Source organism: Gilbertella persicaria (assembly GCF_025201335.1).
Source record: "Gilbertella persicaria strain CBS 190.32 chromosome Unknown B0P05scaffold_9, whole genome shotgun sequence".
Lineage (NCBI taxonomy): Eukaryota > Fungi > Mucoromycota > Mucoromycetes > Mucorales > Choanephoraceae > Gilbertella > Gilbertella persicaria.
The window spans coordinates 312821-336194 of record NW_026251970.1 but is presented as its reverse complement, the minus strand read 5'-3'; the positions used below and the strand labels follow the sequence as shown (position 1 = coordinate 336194).

At 36.2% G+C, this 23374-nt stretch overlaps 11 protein-coding genes across 11 annotated transcripts; 4 read left to right on the top strand and 7 right to left on the bottom strand.

Moving 5' to 3' along the window:
* Positions 1-3265: 3265 nt before the first annotated feature.
* On the top strand, positions 3266-3958 carry B0P05DRAFT_577989 (isochorismatase family protein; the record flags this gene model as incomplete). Its single annotated transcript, XM_051581825.1, has 1 exon — positions 3266-3958. The coding sequence occupies one exon, from the start codon at positions 3266-3268 to the stop codon at positions 3956-3958; it is 693 nt and encodes a 230-aa protein (XP_051437325.1).
* A 332-nt stretch (positions 3959-4290) lies between these two features.
* Positions 4291-6652, bottom strand: B0P05DRAFT_505962 (OPT family small oligopeptide transporter). The gene is made up of 2 exons (XM_051575525.1): positions 6382-6652; positions 4291-6335 (listed from the first exon to the last, which is right to left on the bottom strand). The coding sequence occupies exons 1-2, from the start codon at positions 6637-6639 to the stop codon at positions 4317-4319; spliced, it is 2277 nt and encodes a 758-aa protein (XP_051437324.1). The 5' UTR covers positions 6640-6652; the 3' UTR covers positions 4291-4316.
* Positions 6653-8365: 1713 nt separating this feature from the next.
* Positions 8366-9298, top strand: B0P05DRAFT_531992 (uncharacterized protein). The gene has a single exon (XM_051577040.1). The coding sequence runs from the start codon at positions 8604-8606 to the stop codon at positions 8916-8918; it is 315 nt and encodes a 104-aa protein (XP_051437323.1). The 5' UTR covers positions 8366-8603; the 3' UTR covers positions 8919-9298.
* A 3-nt stretch (positions 9299-9301) lies between these two features.
* Positions 9302-11263, bottom strand: B0P05DRAFT_531991 (coth protein-domain-containing protein). The gene is made up of 4 exons (XM_051577039.1): positions 10910-11263; positions 10543-10864; positions 10089-10489; positions 9302-9996 (listed from the first exon to the last, which is right to left on the bottom strand). The coding sequence occupies exons 1-4, from the start codon at positions 11256-11258 to the stop codon at positions 9341-9343; spliced, it is 1728 nt and encodes a 575-aa protein (XP_051437322.1). The 5' UTR covers positions 11259-11263; the 3' UTR covers positions 9302-9340.
* Positions 11264-11723: 460 nt separating this feature from the next.
* Positions 11724-13963, bottom strand: B0P05DRAFT_531987 (uncharacterized protein). The gene is made up of 6 exons (XM_051577038.1): positions 13280-13963; positions 13164-13233; positions 13054-13114; positions 12575-13006; positions 12208-12530; positions 11724-12156 (listed from the first exon to the last, which is right to left on the bottom strand). The coding sequence occupies exons 1-6, from the start codon at positions 13873-13875 to the stop codon at positions 11884-11886; spliced, it is 1755 nt and encodes a 584-aa protein (XP_051437321.1). The 5' UTR covers positions 13876-13963; the 3' UTR covers positions 11724-11883.
* A 24-nt stretch (positions 13964-13987) lies between these two features.
* B0P05DRAFT_505955 (uncharacterized protein) lies at positions 13988-15126 on the bottom strand. The gene is made up of 3 exons (XM_051575524.1): positions 15109-15126; positions 14895-14964; positions 13988-14846 (listed from the first exon to the last, which is right to left on the bottom strand). The coding sequence occupies exons 1-3, from the start codon at positions 15109-15111 to the stop codon at positions 14041-14043; spliced, it is 879 nt and encodes a 292-aa protein (XP_051437320.1). The 5' UTR covers positions 15112-15126; the 3' UTR covers positions 13988-14040.
* B0P05DRAFT_371631 (uncharacterized protein) lies at positions 15093-15822 on the top strand. Its single transcript, XM_051573664.1, has 3 exons — positions 15093-15511; positions 15557-15619; positions 15667-15822. The coding sequence occupies exons 1-3, from the start codon at positions 15254-15256 to the stop codon at positions 15766-15768; spliced, it is 423 nt and encodes a 140-aa protein (XP_051437319.1). The 5' UTR covers positions 15093-15253; the 3' UTR covers positions 15769-15822.
* Positions 15823-15842: 20 nt separating this feature from the next.
* On the bottom strand, positions 15843-16643 carry B0P05DRAFT_371468 (uncharacterized protein). Its single transcript, XM_051573663.1, has 3 exons — positions 16567-16643; positions 16447-16517; positions 15843-16391 (listed from the first exon to the last, which is right to left on the bottom strand). The coding sequence occupies exons 2-3, from the start codon at positions 16514-16516 to the stop codon at positions 15877-15879; spliced, it is 585 nt and encodes a 194-aa protein (XP_051437318.1). The 5' UTR covers position 16517; positions 16567-16643; the 3' UTR covers positions 15843-15876.
* On the bottom strand, positions 16563-19355 carry B0P05DRAFT_465584 (uncharacterized protein; the record flags this gene model as incomplete). The annotated part of the gene is made up of 13 exons (XM_051574281.1): positions 16563-16617; positions 16671-16741; positions 16809-16928; positions 16955-17261; positions 17488-17543; positions 17673-17836; positions 17943-18245; positions 18292-18328; positions 18377-18400; positions 18456-18571; positions 18624-18731; positions 18780-19076; positions 19244-19355. Coding segments are annotated over 13 exons (1770 nt in total), but the record flags the coding sequence as incomplete, so codon positions are not given.
* Positions 19356-19505: 150 nt separating this feature from the next.
* Positions 19506-20366, bottom strand: B0P05DRAFT_569648 (uncharacterized protein; the record flags this gene model as incomplete). The annotated part of the gene is made up of 4 exons (XM_051581270.1): positions 19506-19631; positions 19679-19793; positions 19839-19943; positions 19996-20366. 4 exons carry the CDS (start codon positions 20364-20366, stop codon positions 19506-19508), a joined length of 717 nt encoding a protein of 238 aa, XP_051437316.1.
* A 1101-nt stretch (positions 20367-21467) lies between these two features.
* Positions 21468-22421, top strand: B0P05DRAFT_465568 (uncharacterized protein; the record flags this gene model as incomplete). The annotated part of the gene is made up of 2 exons (XM_051574280.1): positions 21468-21966; positions 22015-22421. 2 exons carry the CDS (start codon positions 21468-21470, stop codon positions 22419-22421), a joined length of 906 nt encoding a protein of 301 aa, XP_051437315.1.
* Positions 22422-23374: the final 953 nt, after the last annotated feature.

Sequence of the window (23374 nt, the reverse complement as noted above, 5' to 3'; positions counted from 1 at the left end):
CAATTGGGCCAACAGATGACGAGTCAGAAATCGAGCTTGAACATTCCCAAGTGAGTATCCATGGCTGTGCCAATGAACCAGGCTAAGCTGATTCAGCAGGCCTTCGTTTGCTTCAGTAAAGAATAAGCCATGCGTCGAAGTGTCTAGTTTAGTTTTATTTTATATATATTTTAAGTAGTACAAGTTCGAATTTAACCAATAAAAGAAAGATAACAACAAAAAGCACAAGGCTCGAAGTGTAATAACAGGTATGCCGAAATTACAAGTATGCCATTTGCGTACTCAAAAAATATTTTTTGAAAATAATAAAAACTGCTTTTTTAAGACGAAACCTACTGTTTTAAGACAAATCATTCTGCAATGACAAAAAAATAAAATAAAATAAAAAGAAAATTTCTGTTTCTTTTGTTTAAAATTAGAAAAAAAGCTTGTTTTTCGATTTTTCTGTTTCAAAATAAAAAACGAATCTACTAGGCAGTAATCTCTTCTCTAAGCTAAAACACTGGAATTATTATTTGGTAGACTCATTTATTTATTTAAAACAGAAAAATTGAAAAACAGGCTTTTTTTATTAATTTAAAACAGAAATATTAGAGATATTCTTCTTTTTTGTTTTTTTTTATTACAAAAAACATTTCTGTTCTATTTTAGAGTAGTGTTTTTTTTTTTTTTTTTTTTTTTTTTTTTTTTTTTTTTTTTTTTGAGTAGACAATTGGCATACTTGCAAGTCGGCATAAATGCTGTCAGAATTTAAATAGTTTTTGTGAATCCATTACATTCATAAGTTCCTGACATGTACGGTTATTACTGTGATTCTTTTATGGCTCTAGCTTTACTTTTTGTATGAATATCACAAATTCTAGTAGTCTCATGATTCTATATATTTTTGATCTGTGCTGGCTTTGGCCATACACACCTCATTGTTGACGAGTCGCACAAATAGTCCCAATTCATGAGAAAGGCAACCCGACTGATCCGGTCAATTACTATCTAATTAGTCCGACTATTACTTTCAAAAGAAAAAAAAAAGAAAAGCGCTCAAAAAATGCATCAAGAAACTTCTTCAAAGCCAAGCATTGTCATTAGACACTACTGAAGGTAGTTTTGGAGAATGCAAAAGTGTATTTGACCAGCCTCTTTGACTTTCAGAGATTTGTAGATCGCTTCTTTACAGAAATGTTCAAGACTGTCCGCTATGTAGTCTATTGGGGTACCAATTGGACCTCTATACATTCGCTTTTATCCCGAATCACCTCTATGTAACATGCAATCATAAACAGTCATAAACAATCACAAACAATCTATTCCTTCCAACATCCAATCAATCCCACTGCAACGTAAGCGATGGAAGAATTATGCGCTCAGAAATGAAAGAAATTTTTTACCTACGGAAGAAAAATGCAATCACTTACGCTGTGGTGCAAATGTTTTTTTTTTAATGATTTTATTTGCCGCACGTATTAGTGGTCTCGAGAGGGACCCACTAAAAGAGGTGCTCGACAATTATTTATTATAAGAGGATTAAAAGAAACAAAAAGGGTACTACAATTTCAAAAAACAAAGAAATCAAGAAAAAAAAAAGGGCAGCTACTGCGAGAAAAGACCTCTCAAGATGAAAGGTCATTTTCAGCAGCTATACGCATAATTTGATAGCGAGTGCTATGGAGGGTGCAGATGTTTCCATTTCTTCTCTGGCTACAAACCCATTCTCAAACACACCATTAGATCAACACTCTCATCTCTATTCCTTTTTGGCTCTTGTTCTCTTAAAATATTTTTAGCTTAGTATAGCCATTCGTTCTTGTGAATTGATCGAGTCCGAACAGTCAAAAACTACATTAGATTATATATTCAAAAGGACCTTTTCTATAGAATTAATAAAGTAACAAAATTAACACCAATGCGCAAGTATGCTATTTGTGACAACAGAAAAAAAATACACTCTCATCATGACGTAAACGATTGCGTTTTTCTTCCATCAATGAAAGACATTTTCCATGTCAGAGCGCAAAATTCTTCCATTTTTTATGGAGGATTTCTGCATTCACTAGAAGATTTCTTCCATCGTTTGCGCCTTTGTCTTTAACTTTAAAGAAATAGATTGAATTAAGAAAAAAAGATAATAAATGATAAAATCAGAAAATGAAAAATAGAAAATTAAAACAGATGTTTTTTTTAATTTCGAAAATTCAAAACACTTGTATATTCTCTATTATTCCGCCCATCCATGCTCATCTATGGTCCTCCTTGCTATTCTTGTTATTCTTGCTATTTCTTGATTATTTTGGTCATTTTGATTTTCTTGGTTATTTTGCTCTTAACGCAGTTTTTGATCCTGAAAGTGTTTGGTGTCTTACTTAGCCTTTATTTTGCTCAAAAAACAAACAATCGCTTAGAGATGTCTAAAGACGCAAATGTTCGGTTCTTGTGCAACAATGGAAGTTATGTATACTTGCTTTCTGAGTCTGCCAATGAAAATAATACAGTGACTCTGTTAGAAAAATATTGAGGTGAGTTTGAAAGTTTAGATACTGTTGCACAGTCAAGTTTTGTACTTTTCTTAGAAAAAAGTCTGATCGGGAGTTTCCTGATATTCCAAATGACGCTATGTGTGATCTATACATGTCTTTTTTTCGTTTTTGATGCTTGAAGAAGAATATATGCAAACCGAAATAGATAAACAGTTACCAGTAATAGTACATAAAGCAATGGTTTTTATCATCTATGCCTTCTTATTTTCCATGTATTAATGATTCGCAAAATTTTCCTGTGCGACGAACGAGTATCAAGTGCAAACAATTTTGAGTTTGTCATGCTTTGTAAGCTACTACACATTACTCTCAGTGATACGAAACGTAAATCAAATCACAAGCGCAACGTGGGCTTAATTTGGGGCAGAAAAGTAGAATTACATACAATACTTGTGTTACATGTTGATTCAATGTTAATAGTTAATACAATGCTTCCTTTTTTTTACGTGTTTTTTTATGTATGAATACGATGTAAGCAATGCAATTCTATTTTTTCCTTTTTAAACATGTATTATATATTGATGTTTAGCAATGTTTAACAAACAAAAAGAATCATTAGTCATTTATGCATAAACAACAAAAAGATAAGGTGTAACTGCAATCGATTATAAATCCTGACAAATGCTTAGGAGAGAATACAAACATTACCAAATCGAGTAATTTCAGTAAGCATATAAATACACTGTCATTTTGTCAATTCTTACCATCTTCATTGCCATCTGTATTAAATCAATATGCGTTTCTCTCTTACTGCTGCTTTCATTGGCGCTGCTGCCTTGATCTCTTCTGTCTCTGCTGATCTCTACAACCGCCTTGATTTGAGTGATAGTGTCTTCTTGTTTGTTGATCACCAAACTGGTCTTTTCAACTTGGTTCAAGACTACAATCCTGACACTTACCTCAACAATGTTATGGGTCTTGCTGAAACTGCTAAATACTTTAATGCTACCACTATTCTCACTACTTCTCGTGAAGATGGCCCTAATGGTCCTATGCTTCCTGCAATTAAGACTTTGTTCCCCAACGCTCCTTACATTGCTCGTCCTGGTCAAATCAATGCTTGGGATGATGAAGATTTTGTCAAGGCCATCAAGAAGACTGGCAAGAAGCAATTGATCGTCTCTGGTATTGTTACTGATGTTTGTGTGACCTTTGTTGCTCTTTCTGCTAGAAAAGCTGGTTATGAAGTCTTTGTTGTTACTGATGCCTCTGGTACCTTCTCTGAAGCTGTGCGCGATGCTTCTTGGTTGAGAATGCAACAAGCTGGCGTTCAACTCATGAACTGGTTCGGTGTTGCTTGTGAATTGGGTCGTGACTGGCGCAGAGACATTGAAGGTATGGCAGCCTTGTTTGCTAAGCGTTTGCCTAGTTATGCTCATGTCATGGACTCCTACAATGGTGCCCAAGCTGCTCTTAAGGCTCAATAGATACATTTAATTTAGACCTATTTACATCTTATTTATTTACATATATAATAAATACTTCAATCTTCACCATATTCTATTAAATACTAAAAAGAAAAAAGCAAGTATTGTGCTTACTACTCAAGTATTTTATTCGAATGCAAAAAGGTGCAAACGTGGCATCCACCAAGGTTTCTTGCAGTTCGTATTAGATTTTTCACATAGCTACCTTTTGTTTATTAATGCACAAAATTCCACTCTTTAGAATGCGAGTATCAAGACAAAAAATTGCATGACTAGAACAATTATTTTCTAATGTTACAAGACTTTTTATTATCAAAACAGTAATTGTAAGGGGTATAAATGTATTAAGTAATATGATCTAAGCATAAACATCAGTGCCATTCCAGTTGGCTGTAGCCAATGGGCATTGATCAACGGTTTCTGAACCATTGCCCCACCAAGTTGGAAATTGAATATTTGAATATTGGAAGGCGAAAAAGATGACAATAGCAGAAATAGCAACGCCAGAATCTAGTGCTGAAGACAAAACGTAATTGTATTTTTTCCACCAGGCACTAGCTCTTCTCTTGACTACAAAGTTGAATATGAAACCAATAAATGTCCAGCAAGGCATGACGTTGGTGGGTGCAGGTGGATAGGGGGTAGGACCCAGCATGAACACAGGAACATTAATCTTGGCAACCCATGAATTAGGATATCTTCTAGCTAAGAGATACACGGGAATGGGTGCTAAGAAACCACACAGAAAAAAGTAAGGAAGACCGCGGTAAAGTGAATCATGAGCAAAGAACTTATTGGGACCAATAAGACCCCAAATGACAGAAGAAGCGCCGAAAAGACCAGCATTAGGACAAGTCCATGGATAAGCAGCATTTGTACAGATATTAGGAATTGAGTTCATCAAATAGTTTGTAGTTCCAAGAGAAACAAAAGAGGCAATGATAGTCCCTACGATTTGGAAAGTAAACATTTCACGGGGAGGAATCTTCATATAATGACCAAGCTTTAAATCTTGTGCAAACAAAAGAGCTTGACGTACAGTGATGTAACCATATGTCTTGAACATCATATTTCCAATAGGGTTTCCTGGTCTGATTACACCAAAAATCCATTCGGAAATCATGGAAATAGAAGGCGATTGAGATGTGATGGCAGTGATAATACCAATAGGTAAAAGCCATACAAATGCAAGGATAACGGCAATGATCAAAGTCCACCATGGCATATTGGAAGGCCAAAGAATAATGGTAACAAAACTCAAAGCAAGAGCGATAATAAATAAGATGGCATACCAGAGATCAGGCACTTCTTTATATTTGTCCATGAGTTTAGCATGAATGTCATCTGTATCTTGACGGGCACTTTTGATACGTGCCCAAACCTCTTTGCCATTGTAAAGAATAGTGTGTGTAATAATAGCACCGAGAGCAGCTAAACCTTGGCCATAGCAAACAGCAAAGAAACCAGTAATACGAATGGGAGAATAATCAGCATAGGCCTGCTCATCCAAGTATTGATCAGGCGTTAAGACACGGGTACGATTGAAAGGGTTACCCCAGATATCATATTGATGAGTATTGTAAAAAGGAAACTTTTTACTTTCCCAAGTATCTGTGTAGTAAATGATAGGAACTAGGATCCAAATAAAGAATACAAAGCCTGCCAACATATTCGCTTGCACGACCCATGGAATGGCCAAAGGACTAGGATACCAAGCAGCAAGAGTACTCCAGTCAAGAGTAAAACTACCAATACCAAGACCATGAACACCACTACCAATTTGAGAAACAAGAACAGAATCCTTCTTAATCCAGCAGATCCAAGAGATTGAAGTGATGATGGGAATGATGTAACCAGGAAAAAAGTACCATAAAAAGGAGGCTGTAAAAGCAATCAAGAAAAACTTGTTACGAGATAATCCCAAGCCGGGAGTAACAGCTTCAGCGTCTTGAACTTCTTTAGGCACTTCTTTATGTAAGGTATGGAAAAGAGTGGCATTGACTAAGTTAATTGGCCAGACCATAGCAGCAGGTCGGACAAGAAAACGTCTCAAGATACCAGCAAAACCAAAACCAAGTATACTAGTAGTTAACACTAAAAGAATACCACCACCGAAACCCCAGTCTTGGCTGTAATAAAGTTTTTGAACAACAATGATATCAATTGCATCAAATGAGGTGGCTGCAGCATTAGTCATGACTGTAATCAAAACGTGTTCTTTGACACTGAATGGACAGGGATTCAAATTAAAGCTGAAGCGACCAAGAGGAACAGTAAAGTTGGGAAGAATTTTGGCAGATAGTTTTCCAGCAGGAAAAGCCAATAGTTGTACGACAATAACTTTAATAGTCAAAGGATTAGCACGGAACCAAAAGAACTAGATAACGCATTAATAATTATTGTTTGGACCAATTGTTTCTTACCTGATTCGTAAAAGAAATAGCGGCTGAAAAGATAACACCCCAAAACCAAGCACGGAATGTTGCTGTTGGTAAAGAAGGATCGTCGGTAGAGGGTATACTCGATCTGACTTCTTCAATAGGTGAGTCTCCTTCGATAGGTGGGTTTTCTTCATAAAAGCTTTCACTAACAAATGCTTTATCAAAAGAATTACTGCTGCTACTTGTATACAACTCTTCGTTTGTGCCATAATTAGAATGGTTTTTTTTATCCAGCTCCATTGTAGAGTTTAGTAATAAAAAGAAAAAGAGTGAATCGATTCGATGATCTTAAAAAAAGGGTTCATTTTTATACTACTGACGGGATTACACAAAGTAAAATCTTAGCCAATTATGGATTATGAGTGCTACTTGGAACCTGAGTACGCCATCGTTTGCGAATGAGCATTGTTTAAAAACAGACACTTAAAGAAATGTTCACTTTTCGAAGTATGGCAAGCTATCTTGTGGAAGTCAACTTAGAAAAATCTTTGAATAGAACGGCACAATAACTAAGATCATCCTATAGATTTATTTAGCAGTATAAAAGAGAAGTATACAACTTTTGAGAGCTCTTTTTTTAGTGGTCTTTGACAGCATAATTACATTATTCATTTTTCGTAGCTGTATTATTAATTATTTATGATTTAATAATAGATAAGTTATTTTTCTTCGCCTGTCTAATAGTTCAATAAAAGGTGTACTTCGGTTCAGAGCTGCGATATCGCAGCGCTTTGAGTCTCTTGAAGAGAAGCAGTATGTCATAGCAAGCTTTTTGCGTATGTACATTACTAAAAATGGTTTTTAGAAATCTAAACGTTGTATTGCGTCTTATTTTGCTTCATTTGAAGCACAGTCTACATTGTCCAAAGAAAAAAGGCTGTCGGATTCTGAGCATAAGAGTCCAAGCTCAGTAATTGCATTAGAATGGGGAGAAAAGACGCAACTTGTACTACAATACAAAAAGATCTCATTCTTTTTTAACTGTCGTGATGCTCTAGGCGCACTCCACAACAAGTTGTACAAATGTAAGGCATGGTATTTTTATAAGACATAATTGAAAATAGTTTATCATATGAACCCAACATTCAAGTTTGAAACTTTATTTTGTAACTCGTTCTATCTAAAAATGCCTTTAAATAAAAGAAAGCAGGAGGAAAAAGAAAAAGGATATACCTACCTTGGAGTAACGTAAGTAGGTCACTTTAGAAAAATCTGCACTCCTAAAAAAGAAGGCTTGTTGTGTATAACAATTTGTATAAAGGATGCGTGCATCCCTTTAAATGGTTTACACAAAGCGCATTAAGATACATACTAACAAATTGATCCAAAAGTTGTTATTACTAAAGAAAGCAAAAGAGTGATAATTCCGTAAGCTTTTGTCGACTGATTACAAGTAGAATAACAGAAACAAGTTTGGTTTATTGATATTAGCTTGCTGCTTCATTTTCGCACTTTTCTAAAAGAGTATTCATCCACTCCTTTTTTTTTTATTGCATAAAGTGGTTGTGCTCTTCTTTTCCTCTATTATCATTGTCTCAAATAAGCGAAAGTATTTATACAACTATTGTCCAAGAAGAGGATAAAACATCAAGACTTACAATGGCGTTTTATAGTTTGAGTAGCGTTCAATAACCTTAAATATTTTGATTATCTTAATAAAGATCAGTTGCTACACAATTGTTTTCACACCCAATTGTAAGAGATGGCAAAGGGGATGAAGGGGCTATATACATTTATTGCAACGATTTTCCTGTAAACTCCTGAGCTTTGTTCGTAAATAAATTAGTACATCAGTTGTTGTTGTTTTCACAACAATTGCTTTTATCGTTTTTCTCTTTCTCTTTTCTATTTCTTGCCAATGTCACTCGTAAAACGAGATGGTTCTGCCACTACTACAGAGAATGGCAGTATTACAACTACCGTATATGGGTCTGCCACAACCAATACCAATACCAACAACAACAACAATAATAATAATAACAATAACAATGTTCAGCCTTACAACCAAAATCAAAACAACAACGGCCAAACATTCAACCAAAACAACAGCCAAAACAACGGCAATAATGGTCTACCTTTTAACAACAATCAAAATACCAACAACGGTTACAACACAAACAGCAATACTCCAACATACACTAATGGAAACACCAATAATTTTCCTAACAACAATAATAATGGCAACGTAAACACTAACACTAATAATGGCTACAATAATAACGCACCAAATAACAACAACAACAACAACAACAACAGCAATGGATATGGCAATAACAATGTCAATGTCCCGATCAACCCGGGAAATAATGGTGTCAATGGTAACAGTGGAACCAACTATGGTGCTACCAGCAATAATGGCAATAGTAATGTGCCTTATAACAGTGGTTACAACATTCCTAGTGGAGGTAATGGTTATAGTAACACAAATGGTATCAACAGTGGCTATAACAATAATGGTCCATCTTTTTCATCAAATGGTTATAGCGATCAGGGAGGAAGCAAGGTTATCATTATTGTAGTCTGTGTTATTGTTGGTGTTGCTTTGATGGCAGGTGGTGGTTTATTCTTCTTCTGCAAGAGGAAGAGGGAGAAGAAGAAGGAGAACATGGCAGATGCTTTCTTTGAGTTCTCTGCTGATAAAATGAGTGATCATAAAGTATGAATGAAAGAAAAAAGAGTTTCTTTTTATCAAGCTCTCTATTTATCCTTTTTGTTTGTGTGTTGGTTGTTCTTATTTTAATTTAAATACTAATGCTCAAAGAAATATGGATAATTTTCGTCTCCCTTTCTCTTTTACTTGAACATATGCTAAAGTTTAATTGGTGATGGTGATGCTCAATATTGAAATAATTCATGTTTTTTCCGGATATAGTAAAGAGCAACAACTTTTGTATATAAAGTGTATAACAATAATAAAACACAAGTTTAATTTATAGTTTGTTTAGCCAAAAATACAAGAAATACAAATAATAAGAGTCAAAGTAGTTGGCATTGTGACTAAATTGCGAACAGCATCGGATTCTTTACGCTCAGAAGCAGATTTAGGCTTAGCACTCTTGTCCTTAACATCTACCTTATCGTAGTTATTGGGATCCCAGTTGTGCTGAGTTGTGTAAGGTCCCAAAACAGGTAAGTCGTCTACATCATTAAAGTTGAGTTGTTGTTGAACAGCAACAGAACGAGTGTTGATCCATTCAATGATGCCCATACTTTCACCGTCTGTGTTATTCATGTTGTTTTCAAAGTTCCAAAGAGTCCATTGGGGCTTGATGCCTACAGATTTAGGCTCAAGAGATAAGTCCCAATCAACATCTTCGCGTAACATTTGTCTCCAAGCTTCAATACGGGAAGTAATGGCACTTGCTTTAAAGAATCGCTTAACCAGAGTTTGAATCACCTTTTCAAATTCAGCCTTGTAGTAAGGGGAAGCAATAAAAGCGTTTACCAATGGACGCTGAGAATCAGGACGAGAAAAGTTGGCATAAGGAGTAGTGGCCATGTAACGAGGAGCACCGAGACCAAATGTTTCATCGAAATCGTAAGTAATTAATACCCATTGGTTAGAACTAGTTTCTTTAGTGAGGTAGTAGTTACTTGCTTGATGCCAGATACCGTCCAAGAGCCAGAGAGAAAGTTCATGGCAAGATGAATCATAGTGTGTTGTGGATCAACCAGTTTTTCCAGATTACCCTTATCATTAGCATCTGTAGTTTGAGCAGGATTAATCAGGCTGAGTTCCTTGATAAATTCAATCAGTGGTGTCTTTTCATTGGTATTGTTTGTTTCCTTCTTCATGTTGCCTTCATCTTCAAGTTTGTAAACAGTGTCATTGTAGGATTCTTGTAAATCGTCCTTGTAGACCAAATTGCCTTCAAACTGAGGATTCAAAGCATTACCCTTGTATGTAGGACCTGTGTGTTCGTAATTTTGATTACCACCGCGTAAAGCATTATTAATAAAGTTGGTGGTTGAATCATCAATCATCAAGTACAAGCCAAAGGGCTCATTGTTAATGTATAGACGCACGTAATTGCCTTGCACTGTAGCAACACCGGCTGCTGACAAGCAATCAAGCATCAGTTTTTCACGACTGCATGTCATCATTAGTGTTCATATTTGCATGAAATTTGAATTGTCACTTACACGAATGTAGGATCCGTTTCATGAGCTCTTAGTTTAAATGTAGTTCGACCATACAAGAGTTCTTTAGTGCCAGTCTTTTTGAATTCATTCAGCTTGACTTTGTAAGATTGCTTGGCAAATTCTTTAGTAGACTTGCCACTGTTCTTGATGCCAGCTTCAGTAAAAGAATAGATTTCTTGATTTGAAATGTAAGTTACTATAGAAACGAGTGTATAGTCCGAACTTTCAAGGGGATTAGTCAAGATTTTATTGAGACCAGTAGCATTTGCTTCCAATATAACAGTTGCAATCTCATTTGAGCGATTCATGTTGCTCATAAGAGCTAAAATTCATATGTTAATTACATTAAAGTCCGGGTTTTACTTACGTTGGTAAATAGGATGATAAGCCTGAGGGAGAGGAGGAACATTAAATACAGTCTGGCTTCTGTTGAAGAATTCATTGCCTGTGGAAGTGATACCAACTTGCTGTCTACGAGTTACAGGTTCCAATAAGTTGTCAAGTGAGTACTGGTATTGTTCAGCAGAAGGTGCAATGCCCTTGTAGATATAAGGCGAATCAGTAGACTGAGTTAATGGATACGACTGGCCACCTATAACTACAGCTACAGCTTGTTGATTTTTAGGAAATCCAACTACTGAATATTCAACATCAGCAGCATAAACTAGATTGAAGGAGAGTATAGCTAAACCAACGTAGCCTAAAAGTAATTTCATGTTTTTCTTTTGCAATGCATTTAAAAATGAATAGTAAATGTCCCTTATATACAAAAAAGAAACAAGTAGAGTAGAATATTCAGAATGGTAAGATTAGAGGCTCGTTTTCCTAGTCTTCGAAACTGTCTTCACAGCTTGGTCATTGCAAGTACGTATGTAACACTATTTTATTACTATTTTTAAGCACTTTTTTCTCGGCTATTACGAAACAAACAATGACAATTGATACTTCTTTTTTTTGCTTTTAGTCTGTTGTATTACGAAAATACAAGAGATAGGTGAACATAAAGCACTTAGCTATAATATTCATTTTTTTTTCTTTTGGCTTCTTTTTACACAAGTCTTTATAATATCAGGCTGCTTGTTGCAATAATATTCCTATATTATTGACATCAATAATCCAAGATTCACGGAACGTCTGAGTTTTCGATTACTTCCAACAAGTCTGTATCATCTAAAAATAACCCTCCATTTTCTTTTTTATTAATTTGACTATATGGCTAAGAAAAGACAACTCTAATGATATATGCTATTTGATAATTATATTTTCTGTAGAATATTTGTCTTTTCTTGCTTATGATTGTGACACCACAGGATTAGTGTAACACATTATGCGCCTTATTAATTAAAAGCAGATCAGGTTGCGCACCGAGAAATGCTTCTTTCTTGTCTTGACTCGGTCCTCTTCTTTCATTAAATTGTTTTTAGAATCAAGCATTTGTTTTTGGTTATGAGCCTTATCTTTGAGTGCCAGTTCTGGTATATGAATAGCATATCTTTTGGTACCTTTTGTTCCTGGAATAATTTCTACATGCAACTCAATTATGATGGCGTCCATGGCTTGATCATAGCTACCTATACAGTAATTGCGTGAGCCCATTAATTTCTTGTTGATTGTCTAAAATATACTGAAGCTTAATATTCTTTTTTTCCCTATTTGTTTGCTTACATGTTGTCCCTCCGGTGTTGTGTCAAACAGGTCGTATATGTCTTCAGTCACATCTTGGCTAAAAGCAATAGGCACATAATACTGATCTAAAATACTCAATAGTATCTGAGGAGGGGGTATATTGACAATAGCACTGGATATAATTTGGATCATAAAGTTAGGATCCTTTTCTGGTAGAGTGTTGTTTGAATACAATCGCCCAGTACAGCAACAATGAACATCTCCACCAAAGAAAGAGACACGAATAGATGTATTTTGTGCAAAAGATTGTAATCTTTCTATAAAATGCCTTCTTTCACCTTCATGGTTGGTTGATGTCCAATCTATAACAAATATATAAGCAACATATTTGGTATTTAATACATACGATCATTCACATCGTCTAGTAGCTCAGGATCGCCATTCCAACTGTTCAAAAATTGAGTAATAATGCATCCCAATGTCCCTATTCTTCCAACCAATGTTGCTAAATTCAAATGAGCAATAGCTTCCATGGCTTTCTCGAACAAGGTCAAGCGAGGATAGATAAGAGGCACACCAGTCAAGACTATCAAATGTTTGACAGTAGGTGGTAATTCATTGATGGCTTTAAATACAGCATCATAAGATGCTTGAGTACATATTTGATATTTAGTACGTTCACCACGAGCATCAAGTGCCAAGAACCCAATGGATGAACCCAATGTAGTGACAATATGGTTGCAGGTGGCCAGCTCGCCTTTGATCATGCCATGTGTCTCTTCAATGGTTGTATGCTGTTGGAACAGATAATAGAAACGTGCTCCATTGGCAAACAAAACTATGCCCAATGAAGTCAATTACCTCTTGTTACATTTTTTTAGTTACCTTGAAAGCAGTCTGATGACTGAAGATCAGCTGGATATGAGCCATAGCCATCAATAATGTCCTAGCAATAATATTAGCCATAACTCAATATCACAAGTTAAATGCACTACATGATCATCCCACATATTGACCGAAGGAATGGTTGCAAAGACCAACGTTTGTGCAGGGCTTGCAGCACACCTATCATTCTGCATTAACCTAATGTATGTATGTCATTTAAGTTTACCCAAAATGTTTGATATAGTTCCAGAAGTAATAGTTTTCAAGTGCATTTTTCATGTTCTCGGACAATTGCATTGAGATACGTTTTGTTGGATCTTTTTCGAGTACCCAAGGCTTCATAAAATCTTTAGAAATCAGATCGTCTTGATACAATTGATCGCCACCTCCTAGCAAGACATTAAAGGGAGACTGTTGGTGCTTATCCAACACATCTTGCCAAAGTGGAGCTTCTTTCTCATTGTATCTTTCTCGAACAGTTTCTGGAACATTGGAGAAGCCATTACAAGAATAAAACATGAACCGCATTGAGTCTTGAATAGCCGGTAGATGGAATTGAAATGTTCTGTCTAGACAATGACTTGTATAAGAAACACATTGAGGTCTGTTTAATAAAGGCAAGGCTAGTTTATATCGCCAAAAGTAATATGTATTGCAAAAATTATCCAACATGTCAATTTGAATGGGTTCGCATGGAATAATGGATATAGACAAAGTAGGAGGTTGACATGAATTGACAACAAGAAGACAAGAACCATACCAAATTCGCTTAGTATAGTCAATCTCTATGTATCGTAATAAAGGACCACAAACAACATCCATTTTAGACTTCTTTGGTACAAAGTTCACTCAATTTCTCTTTAAATACTTTTTTCCCTTAACCTGTGATTGACACTTGATTTTATCCACATGCAAAATGATATCTATGACAAATGCAAAAAAAAGGGGTTTCTTTTTTTTTATTTAAATATCGACAAGTGCAACAACTTATTGAGAAGCTTCGAAAGCAGCCTTGGCTTCCTTGATCTTGGTGAGACGTTGCTTCTTGTTGAGGGCAACAGCTCTGCGGTAAGGCTTGGCGGACTTACCCTTCTTTTCAGTGGGCTTGTGAGAGGGATCAGCACGGATAGCTTCGTGAGCTTCGGCGTACATGTCTTCAACCTTGTCAGAAGTGATACCAGCCTTGATGAAAGTAGAGAATTGCTTCTTGTAACGTTCTTCATCTTCTTCTTCGAGGTATTCCATGTATTCAGCGACGTGAATACCGTAGATGTAGTTACGGAGGAGTTCATCATCGTTGGTCTTGGATTCGATATCGAAACCAGGGAAACGGTTACCACTGTGGGGAACAAAGATACCACCATCAGAAGCACCCTTCATGGCGCCGAAAACACGGGCACCAGTGGAGGTACGGGCAAGACCAACATCGAGGAAAGCCTTGAAGGGACGAGGAGCATCTTCAGCGGCTTCAATCATTTGGACAGTACCATCAGGTTCAGCGAAACCTTCATACTTGTCAGCAAGACCGAGCTTGGCAAGGGTACGACGAGCAAGGAGGAGACCAGTGGCATAAGCAGAAGCCCAGTTGGTCAAACCACCCTTGACACCATAACGAGGGAGTTCGTGAGCGTAAGCAGCAGCAAGGACAAAGTCACCTTGGAGCTTAGCGTAGATGATTTGACAGATAATGTCCTTGTTGGTGAAACGAACAACCAATCTGTACTTGGGAGAGTTGTACTTGTTCTTGGCTTGAACGACGAGTCTCTTACGAGCATAGTAGTCGGTCTTACCCTCTATAGGTATGAATTAGTTGTCATTCGTCATAAGATCTTGACATTTACCTCTTCTTCTACGGTACTTGACTTGGTAACGCTTGAAGTAAGCCTTGTTCTTTTGTTGCTTGACGAAAGGCTAAATCAAGAATGCAAAATCGTTAGTCCATGCTCATTGCATCCATTTCATCCATCCATTCATCCGTTCATCCATCCATGTAGATGTGTATCTCCCTACATGCATCATGATGACTGCATGCAATGGAATGATATGAGCACATACCATTGTTCGACGTTGCTATGTAAAGGAAGGATCTCTCAACTTCAGAGAACAACAACCCAAATGAGGACCAATTTTTGATCTGAGTTTGAATATATGCAATTCTGATCAGCTTTCTTTTTTTCTTTTTGACAGTTGCTCTTTTGGTATGGAACAGGATCGCATGCCACGTTGGCAATTTCGGAAAAAGAAAAAGATTGAGAAGAGACGTGCAGAACGACAAAAATTAGCTAAAGAGAAAGAGAGTGTCAAGCCCAACATAAGTCTTGAAGAATCGATCGCAGAGAAAGAAACGTACAAAAGGCAGAAAGCACAATGGGAAGCGAATGAGAAGAAGTTTGAGCTACTTGAACTAGCAAAAAAGAAAACAAAAGAAAAACAAGAGCAAGAAAAACTAGAGGCTGAGGTAGAGTCAAAAGATATAGAAATTATGTTACTTAATTGATATCAGAAACGTTGGAAAGAGGCTCTACTTAACTTGCCTTTAACCAATGTATCTCGGATAGAAACAAAGGTAAAGTTATTGAGAATAAACATGTTTGCTCATAAGGATTATAGAAGTCAACGTTCAAGACATTTGTTCAGCCTCAAGATATACCCTCAGCACGAAAAACATACCGAGAAAGATTTAACGAAGCAAAAGCAAACAGAAAGTCTAGTTAATTTATCCTTTTTTCTTCCTAATTGCCTAAATTATCCTTAAAAACCCCTTTATTTTCTCTCAAATTGTAGATTATTGTGCTGGATCTAGAGCCTAGGTAATAAAAGAGTTTATTGATGAGAAAAAAAACTCCAACCTGATGAAGCCAGCACATAAATTTTGTCTGTTCGTTTCAACACAAGCGAAGAAACAGGATTGGTATACACAAAAGAAAGCTCATTACCCATGTTTTCATCAGGTGCTCTCAAGATACCTAGAGGAAGTACTTCATGATCCATGATAAGAGTTTCAAACAAAAAAGCAAATGTCTTGTTAATAAAGCAAGGTGGCATCACAATCAATGTCAAATGGCGTGAGCTAGGGAATAAGCGAGGTTTTGTTTTGTCATTGCACATAAGTACATGCGCAGTGTCTTTGTCGTAAAGAGGACCAGGCATGCCACAGAGCGCTTTGATGACAGACACAATGTCTGGTTTGTAATATGTCTGACTTAAGAGAACGTTGCTTAATAGACTATCGACGACTACATTCCCAGCAGCATAAGCAGGTGTGTAAAAGACATCGACTTCTTCAGCCACATCCTTGCCCTGAAGTAAATGCATAAATCGAATGTTGGATTTCTCAACTGTTTAACATTAGTCAACGCATTCTGTAGAAAAAAAGGAAAAAAGGTTTTTTACCTAAATTAACAATGCGAGATGCATCTTGAGGTTTGTCTTGAAGTAATAAATCAAGTAAATGACTTGTCATGCTACGAAAGAAAGAATAAGCATGTGTCTTCTTTCTTAAATTACACTTACACAGCAGGGCTATCTGAACTCCTTTCATATTGATCTAAGCACTCTCTTTCACTATAAACAAGTAAATGAGATGGGGGTTGTTACCAAGATAGCGAATAATTTACCTCATCACAACAACTTGCTTTGCTCTCTTAACACCGGCCTTGATCAAATCTTCAGGATGTTGACAATTACCCTAATAGAAAGGTTGATTTAGCCTTTATACAATCTCTTGCTTCTTTACTTACCACCATAAAATACACTCTTGGAAATCGCTTTACCATTTCAAATTGCTTGTCACTCGGTAAAGACGTACATAAAAACACAATATCTTGCAATTCATTCGATTTCAATTGAGGAGATCTAATCAATTGATATAAGTACTCACATTTTCATTGTGATGTTGAACTTGCCTGAGATTATAGATAAATTTGAAAATGTTGGATACTTTATGATGCATACACACTAAAATATGGCCATTCATGCATTCTGCAGACTCAAGTGTCAATTCATCCAATGTCGCAGGTTTTTCCAGCAAATAGCATAGAGGTGAAGCCTCAGTAACTGCATCTGGGTGATCTAAAAGAGGCAATTTACCGAGTCGACTAATTAACTTTCTACTGCCTGTTAACATGGCAAGTCGAGGTGTAGGTAACTTGGCTAAGTCAAACTGTTGGCGAGGGGGTGGTTGAGAATAATGATGAACAGAAGAAGATCTAGATCGAGTAGAATCATTTGAAGTTGAATGTGCAAGAGGTTCAGCAGGATGAAGTACAGGTGACGAAGGATGAGAACAGAAAGTGTTGGATTGTGGTTGCGGTAGTTCTAAATGGCTCACTTCACAATGTGTATTAGATGCATTAGAATGAGGAGAAGTAGGTGCAGATTGAGTTGTTTCTTGTTGCTTGGAATTATTTCTAATGGAGCTCAAGAGTTCATTACGAAGAGAAGATGAGCGAGACTTGGTAGGTACTAGAGGTTCTTGGCATCGTGTCTGTCTCTTTTCTGCTTCTTTTTGACGTCTTGATTTCATGACATCCATTTTTTCTTTTACATAATCATATTGCTATCAATAACTCAATTAGTCTATTGAGATGGGCAATAAGTTATCTTACCAAGGTATTCACATCTTCTACTTCTCTAGGACTTTCACATGTGTAGACGCAAAGATCGTCTGGTTTCAGTATATAATGGTTCCCTGGGTTGAGAAGGATTTCTCGTTGTTCACAATTATCCAGACATGTCTTAACACCAAACAATATCACTTGACATTCTGTATAGACAACCCAGGCTGCCTCTTTAAATGTCATACCTACAAGGGCTGTAGGTGGTCTATCCATATAGATTTCATTACAGGAACCATCATCTAATTTGAACATGTCAATAATGAGATAGACATGCTATGGGCTTACCATATTGTGCTTGCCATGATTCATCGTAATGATCCATAGGTCGCCTTTGGTGCAACAGGTTTGTCAAGAGAGTAGAAGCGCCACGACAACGACAGTTCATTGCTAGTAAATATTGTTTGAATTCGCGGACACAAATGATTTCTTTAGCCATTTTCTGGTAGATACTGGTGGAAGGTGATAAATTATAGGTATAAATATCTACATTATGGCTGACTGTAAAACAATGAAGCGACCATAGTCGAACTGTGTTTCGCTCGTCTTCTTTTGTGGGGTCAATGGCATGTTGATCTATAGACAATGTGAATTTGAGATATTTATCATGCAGATATCTTACCTGAAAGAGTAAAAATAGCAGAAGCTGATCTTGCTTGCTGTTATTTAATATGTTAGTCATGAAACACTGACTATATTTAGCTTACAACTCGCTTTAATGTTTGTTCATCCTACATAAACTGTTTTAGTCTATAGTAACACTACATATATATATATATTTCTCACCAAGACAGATCCATGAATAAACTGAATACGATGTCCCCACATTGAGTTTCTTTCTAGGAATTTGAGCTCTTCATTAGGACGATTGATATCCAAAAAGACGACATTTAAATGAGGTTCTGTATTTTCCTATTCAATTATGAGTACATAAGAGTCAATTGTTTTGCTAACTTGCCGTATTTAAAAAGCCGTCAAGGATCTCTGTCACTTGTTCTGGTCTAAATGATCCCACTAAAAGAATAAAAGGTTTGGCAGAGTCTGATACATGGCCACCCCAATCTAGTCAACCAATATAAGCCAATGTTGTTTTAGAAAAGTATTATTTACCATTTCGTTTTCTGAGTGTATTCAAGACATCAGCCAACAAGTTGGGCAATACAGCCAAGGATATAACAATCAGTAACATCATGACAATTCGACTGCCTTCTGTATGTGGCGTAATGTCACCATAACCTACTGTTGATAGTGTGACCATAACGACGTAGAGAGAGTCTAGAATAGAATAGTTGATGTCTCCAAATGTTACCTCGCAGTATTGAAATGCAGACATGCCGTTATATAATAAGGCAACAAGTGTACCAACCAAATAAACCAATTTGGATTTCAATGGGTCCACAGGTTTATCTATAAACGATGAATTGTCTCGAAGCACAACCAAACTGTACCTGTCATCAAGAGATTTGTCTTGATCTTCAAGACACTTTTAATGCGTAACAGCAAAACCCAACTTCTCAAAAAATAAGGTACTATCCAAGTCATAAATAAGTTTAAGCATTTACTGGTATATTTACCATATAGATATTGTCCATTATCGATAAAAATAGATACAATAAATGGTATTGTTGTGAATGTTTCAATAAAAGATCGAAAACTAAATAACACAGAAAATGGTCTTCCCGTCAAAAATATACCTGTACAACATCATTAATTTTTTTTTTTGGCTTGTATTAAATGAAATTTACGCATTATAAATGAACCTAAATTCCACAAGCTCAATATAGTACAGTAAAACCTATATAAAAGTATGAATACAAGGTTGTTGATGACTATGGTTTACCAAAGATCATATGATCTCCACTTAAACATCCAAGGTGGTGTTGCATGAATGTCAGCTTCTTGTTTCATTTCAACAAGATAAGCCAAGCACAACAAAATATCAACAATCAAATCAGTGTAGACCTTGCCATTATCAGTAATCATATTTTTTTTGTTTACGATAAACTTACAAATAAGATAATACTGCGGTTGGCAAACAAGATGCGTTTTGCTTCAGATACATAGACATTGTACTTCAACATATTTTCAAACTGCTGAAAAGGAGTCAATGGTATATTGCCATTTCTAATGAAATAAGTAAATCATACTCAATAAAGGAATTGTATCTACCTAGCACGAATACGCGTATCACGATATTTTTCTCGGATATTGCTTAGGTTGACTCGACATTTCTTATTTGTAGTTGCAGGAACATACTCTCTGACCTCATCAGCACTAAATAATTGTATAGACAATAAGCATCCAAAATCTATATAAAATAACGTACTTTGGATCTAATTCAGGTATAATGAGATTATCAGTTGGCATCTGTATGATATCGTCTGTATCTCCTTCGTCTTCGGACGGTCTTGCACTTCGAACAATATGTGATAATTTACTGACCAACTTGGGTCGAGAAGGTCTATGGTGCTTTTGAAGACGCTTCTTTTTGCGGTTCGCTAGTTTGGCTGTCGCTATGACTTCTTCACTGCTTCCTCCATCTGAATAAGGATCTTCAAAATGTGAAGAGGAAGTAGCCGAAGTATTCGAAGAAGTCGTAGTAAGCCGGTTTGTGCTTCCATAGTTTTGCTGATCAGAACTTATTAGCTGACAATTCTCTCCATTTTGACTAGTCTTTGAGCTGTTTTCCAGAGTCATTGGAAACTCGAAACTAAAACGAGAGAAAAATGCAATTATGGTGAGACTGTCAACTTTTTTTTGTTCTACTTACCAAACACGGAGATCAAATTACATGCTGTCTTTTTTTTCTCTTGCTTATGGAGAATGGTTTGTTGCTTGTTGTTCTTACTTTATCACTCCTTCTTCTCCCTATGTATAAAACACCACTGTGGAATGGTTAGTCCTTCAAAAAAAAACAAATGCATTTACGGGTCCTCGATCCGAGAAAGGTAGGACAAAGGCGGAGTATATATATATTGTATCACCCTCGAAACCATAGCAACAGACTTTCGAGCTTTGAAGACTTTTTGTCCCTTTTTCATTAAACCATTCCCTACCCCTCTTTAAGAATCCTTGAAATTCGATTGGCCATTTTTAATTGCAGTTGTATATCGCAAAAGAGCAAACGATGTATCTTTTTTTAAGCCAAATAAAACTTTCTTGCCAAGACCTAGAGCTGTTTCATTTTCGACCTGGGAAAATATCAATTTTAGTTTCTTTTCTTCTTCATTTTGTGCAATGTCTTCTAATCAAGCTAACGATCCACTCGTGAATCGCTTTTCTTTTCAACATTTCGATCAGGAATCGGATTTTGGCATCGAGACCGCATCAGGCGAACGTATCCGAAAGAAAAAGAAACCTGGTCGTAAACCTAACCCACCCAGTATTCAAGAACGACGAGCTCAAAATCGAGCTGCTCAGAAAGCCTTTCGAGAAAGAGAACAGCAAAGGAAGGAAGAAAAAGAAAAACAATGGCATGAATATAGTGAAGAGATCAAAAGGCTTCGCAAACAACTTTCTGTCGTGAATTATGAAAACAAATACTTGAAAGCCTGTGTACTTCATCTCACACTGGCTTTTCTGATCCATAGAGGGTCTGTGCCTCATATCTGGACAGAATCTCGGATCATTCCTAGCAATAGTCATGGTGAATACAAGAAAGCAGTTTTTGCACCTTATGGTCAAAATATTGATAATGAAGCATATCAAATACCTGCATTGTTGGATATGATTTTAGAAAACCAGCATGTTGTTGATTTTGATAAGGCTTTGTTCATGACTTCACAATATAATGCTTTTATGAATTATAAGAAAAGGAGAGGAGTTAGTCCTGATCTTTCTTTTGCACACTACCAAGAATATATCAACCAGGATGTGATCACACTCAATAGAGGTTCTCAGGAACCTAAAAAGAACTTTCCCAAAAAACGAAGCAACAGCAATGTCTCTAGTAAACCATCCACATCGTCCGTATCTTCACCGCAAGTACCTCGTCCTCCTGCATCAATCTCTAATTCATCTTCCTTATCTCAAACAAGCGAAAAAAATTCTGTTAAATCTGATGGACCTCCTCTCAATAGCAATTTCTCAGATTCTTCTTCCACTAGTTCAGTCAATAACAATCAAGCCCTGACTATCCAGCAAAAACCAATAAAAGGTGTCCTTTTTGAGCCACCACCACTAAGAACGTCTGAAGATTTTGCCAATATGCCTACACTTCAAGCACTTCACATCCTTCGGCTTCAAATGAAACTCGGTAGCATTCTTGGCAGCATGACACCTGCCTCATTGTTACCTAGTAAGTATCTTGTGTGACATGAATGTTCTAGTTATTTATGTCTCTTAGCTGCCCTACAACGTGTGGTTCCTCATGATATACGTATTGATTATGTTCCTGGTGCTTCCATTCGAGATAGAATGATTATATTTCAAGACTATTATGACATTGATGAATGCTTTCAGTATCTTACACAACAGACTGTATTTTTAGGTGGTGATGTGCGAAATTCACGTAATTGGTCAGTAGGAGCAGATTATTCTGTTAAGTTTTGGTATTTGTCACATTTAGTGGTTGACCAGACATACAATGATTGCATTGATGCAAAAGAGTCACAGATTATTGCAGAGGAATTTTGTAATATGAGTGATACAGAAGAAATGCCGATTTATCCACCCCAATTACAACAACAGCAACAAGATTTAGCTATATCGGATATAAATCCCATTAATTTTGGTTCTATTCTACTAGATTAACACATTTTATTTGCCTGTATGATCATTTTTTTTATAAATACATGCTTCTTTTCATTTGCATATTCATATATACATATTATCATCTAATAAGGACTCACTAACACAAACCCATGACATTCTTTAGAACAATGAAACAAAATGCACCAGCCTTTTTTTTTCTTAATGTGCATTACAGCCACGTTTGTTTTCAAACCTTCGTCATTTGACGGCTTTTGAATATTCATAAAGTTTTGATCTAAACGTATGCAAGTTCGTGTACACAAGTTGTACAAGAAAAAGAATTCAATATTCATGTTTGGGGCTTTTATTATGCAAAAAGTAAATTCTGCTTTGTTCGGCGTTTGTGGTACACTGTATTTCGACATATAAGGGCTTCATTTACATATTTTGTTTTGCAATAAAAAAAAGAGGGGGTGAAATTTCTACAATGCCACGAATAAGCGCTCCTTGTTTGATGTGCTATTGAACGTTCTTTCTTTTTACATAAGAATTATGTTGTAGGGCAGCTGTAGTACAATATCCAGATTATTGGTGTCAGCAAAGCTTAATTGTTTTCAGGCACAGATCTTCTTAACTAAACAAAAAAATACAAAAGAACAGATATGGCTTTGAAAGTTTGATTAAATTCAATACCTACGTTTGGAAATCAACCAAACGTTTAATTACAAAAGCAAATATGCGCTACAAAATTTCAAAAAGAGAGTTATGAAAAAAGACAGTGCATACACGATAAAGAAGAACGGAACTTAAAACAAAACTTTCCTATTCATGCGAAGACACTTGTTCCTAATATAGCTTATGCAAGTTCTATCTTCTTTCTTTTTTTTTTAAAAGAAAACTGTGATATACTGAACAGAATGGCTTAGAGAACTCAACAGTTAGGTTGAAGGAATCTGTGTCTGAGAATAAAAATGGGTGTAATCCGAAAAATGTTGTTTTTGGATAATGGAAAT

What these genes read in the sequence shown, in the direction of transcription:
- B0P05DRAFT_505962 (XM_051575525.1), bottom strand. Translation starts at nt 6,639, where the DNA reads ATGGAGCTGGATAAAAAAAACCATTCTAATTATGGCACAAACGAAGAG. An exon ending in CTATTTCTTTTACGAATCAG is followed by an intron (nt 6,336 to 6,381) that starts GTAAGAAACAAT and finishes TGCGTTATCTAG; the next exon opens with TTCTTTTGGTTCCGTGCTAA.
- B0P05DRAFT_531992 (XM_051577040.1), top strand. Translation starts at nt 8,604, where the DNA reads ATGGCTACAATAATAACGCACCAAATAACAACAACAACAACAACAACA.
- B0P05DRAFT_531991 (XM_051577039.1), bottom strand. Translation starts at nt 11,258, where the DNA reads ATGAAATTACTTTTAGGCTACGTTGGTTTAGCTATACTCTCCTTCAAT. An exon ending in TTATCATCCTATTTACCAAC is followed by an intron (nt 10,865 to 10,909) that starts GTAAGTAAAACC and finishes TATGAATTTTAG; the next exon opens with CTCTTATGAGCAACATGAAT. An exon ending in TACAGATGCTAATGATAAGG is followed by an intron (nt 9,997 to 10,088) that starts GTAATCTGGAAA and finishes TCTGGCATCAAG; the next exon opens with CAAGTAACTACTACCTCACT.
- B0P05DRAFT_531987 (XM_051577038.1), bottom strand. Translation starts at nt 13,875, where the DNA reads ATGGATGTTGTTTGTGGTCCTTTATTACGATACATAGAGATTGACTAT. An exon ending in GTCATCAGACTGCTTTCAAG is followed by an intron (nt 13,007 to 13,053) that starts GTAACTAAAAAA and finishes CATTGGGCATAG; the next exon opens with TTTTGTTTGCCAATGGAGCA. An exon ending in ACTAGACGATGTGAATGATC is followed by an intron (nt 12,531 to 12,574) that starts GTATGTATTAAA and finishes TATTTGTTATAG; the next exon opens with ATTGGACATCAACCAACCAT.
- B0P05DRAFT_505955 (XM_051575524.1), bottom strand. An exon ending in CAAGTACCGTAGAAGAAGAG is followed by an intron (nt 14,847 to 14,894) that starts GTAAATGTCAAG and finishes TCATACCTATAG; the next exon opens with AGGGTAAGACCGACTACTAT.
- B0P05DRAFT_371631 (XM_051573664.1), top strand. Translation starts at nt 15,254, where the DNA reads ATGGAACAGGATCGCATGCCACGTTGGCAATTTCGGAAAAAGAAAAAG. An exon ending in AAGAAAAACTAGAGGCTGAG is followed by an intron (nt 15,512 to 15,556) that starts GTAGAGTCAAAA and finishes AATTGATATCAG; the next exon opens with AAACGTTGGAAAGAGGCTCT. An exon ending in TATCTCGGATAGAAACAAAG is followed by an intron (nt 15,620 to 15,666) that starts GTAAAGTTATTG and finishes GGATTATAGAAG; the next exon opens with TCAACGTTCAAGACATTTGT.
- B0P05DRAFT_371468 (XM_051573663.1), bottom strand. Translation starts at nt 16,516, where the DNA reads ATGACAAGTCATTTACTTGATTTATTACTTCAAGACAAACCTCAAGAT. An exon ending in ATCTCGCATTGTTAATTTAG is followed by an intron (nt 16,392 to 16,446) that starts GTAAAAAACCTT and finishes AATGTTAAACAG; the next exon opens with TTGAGAAATCCAACATTCGA.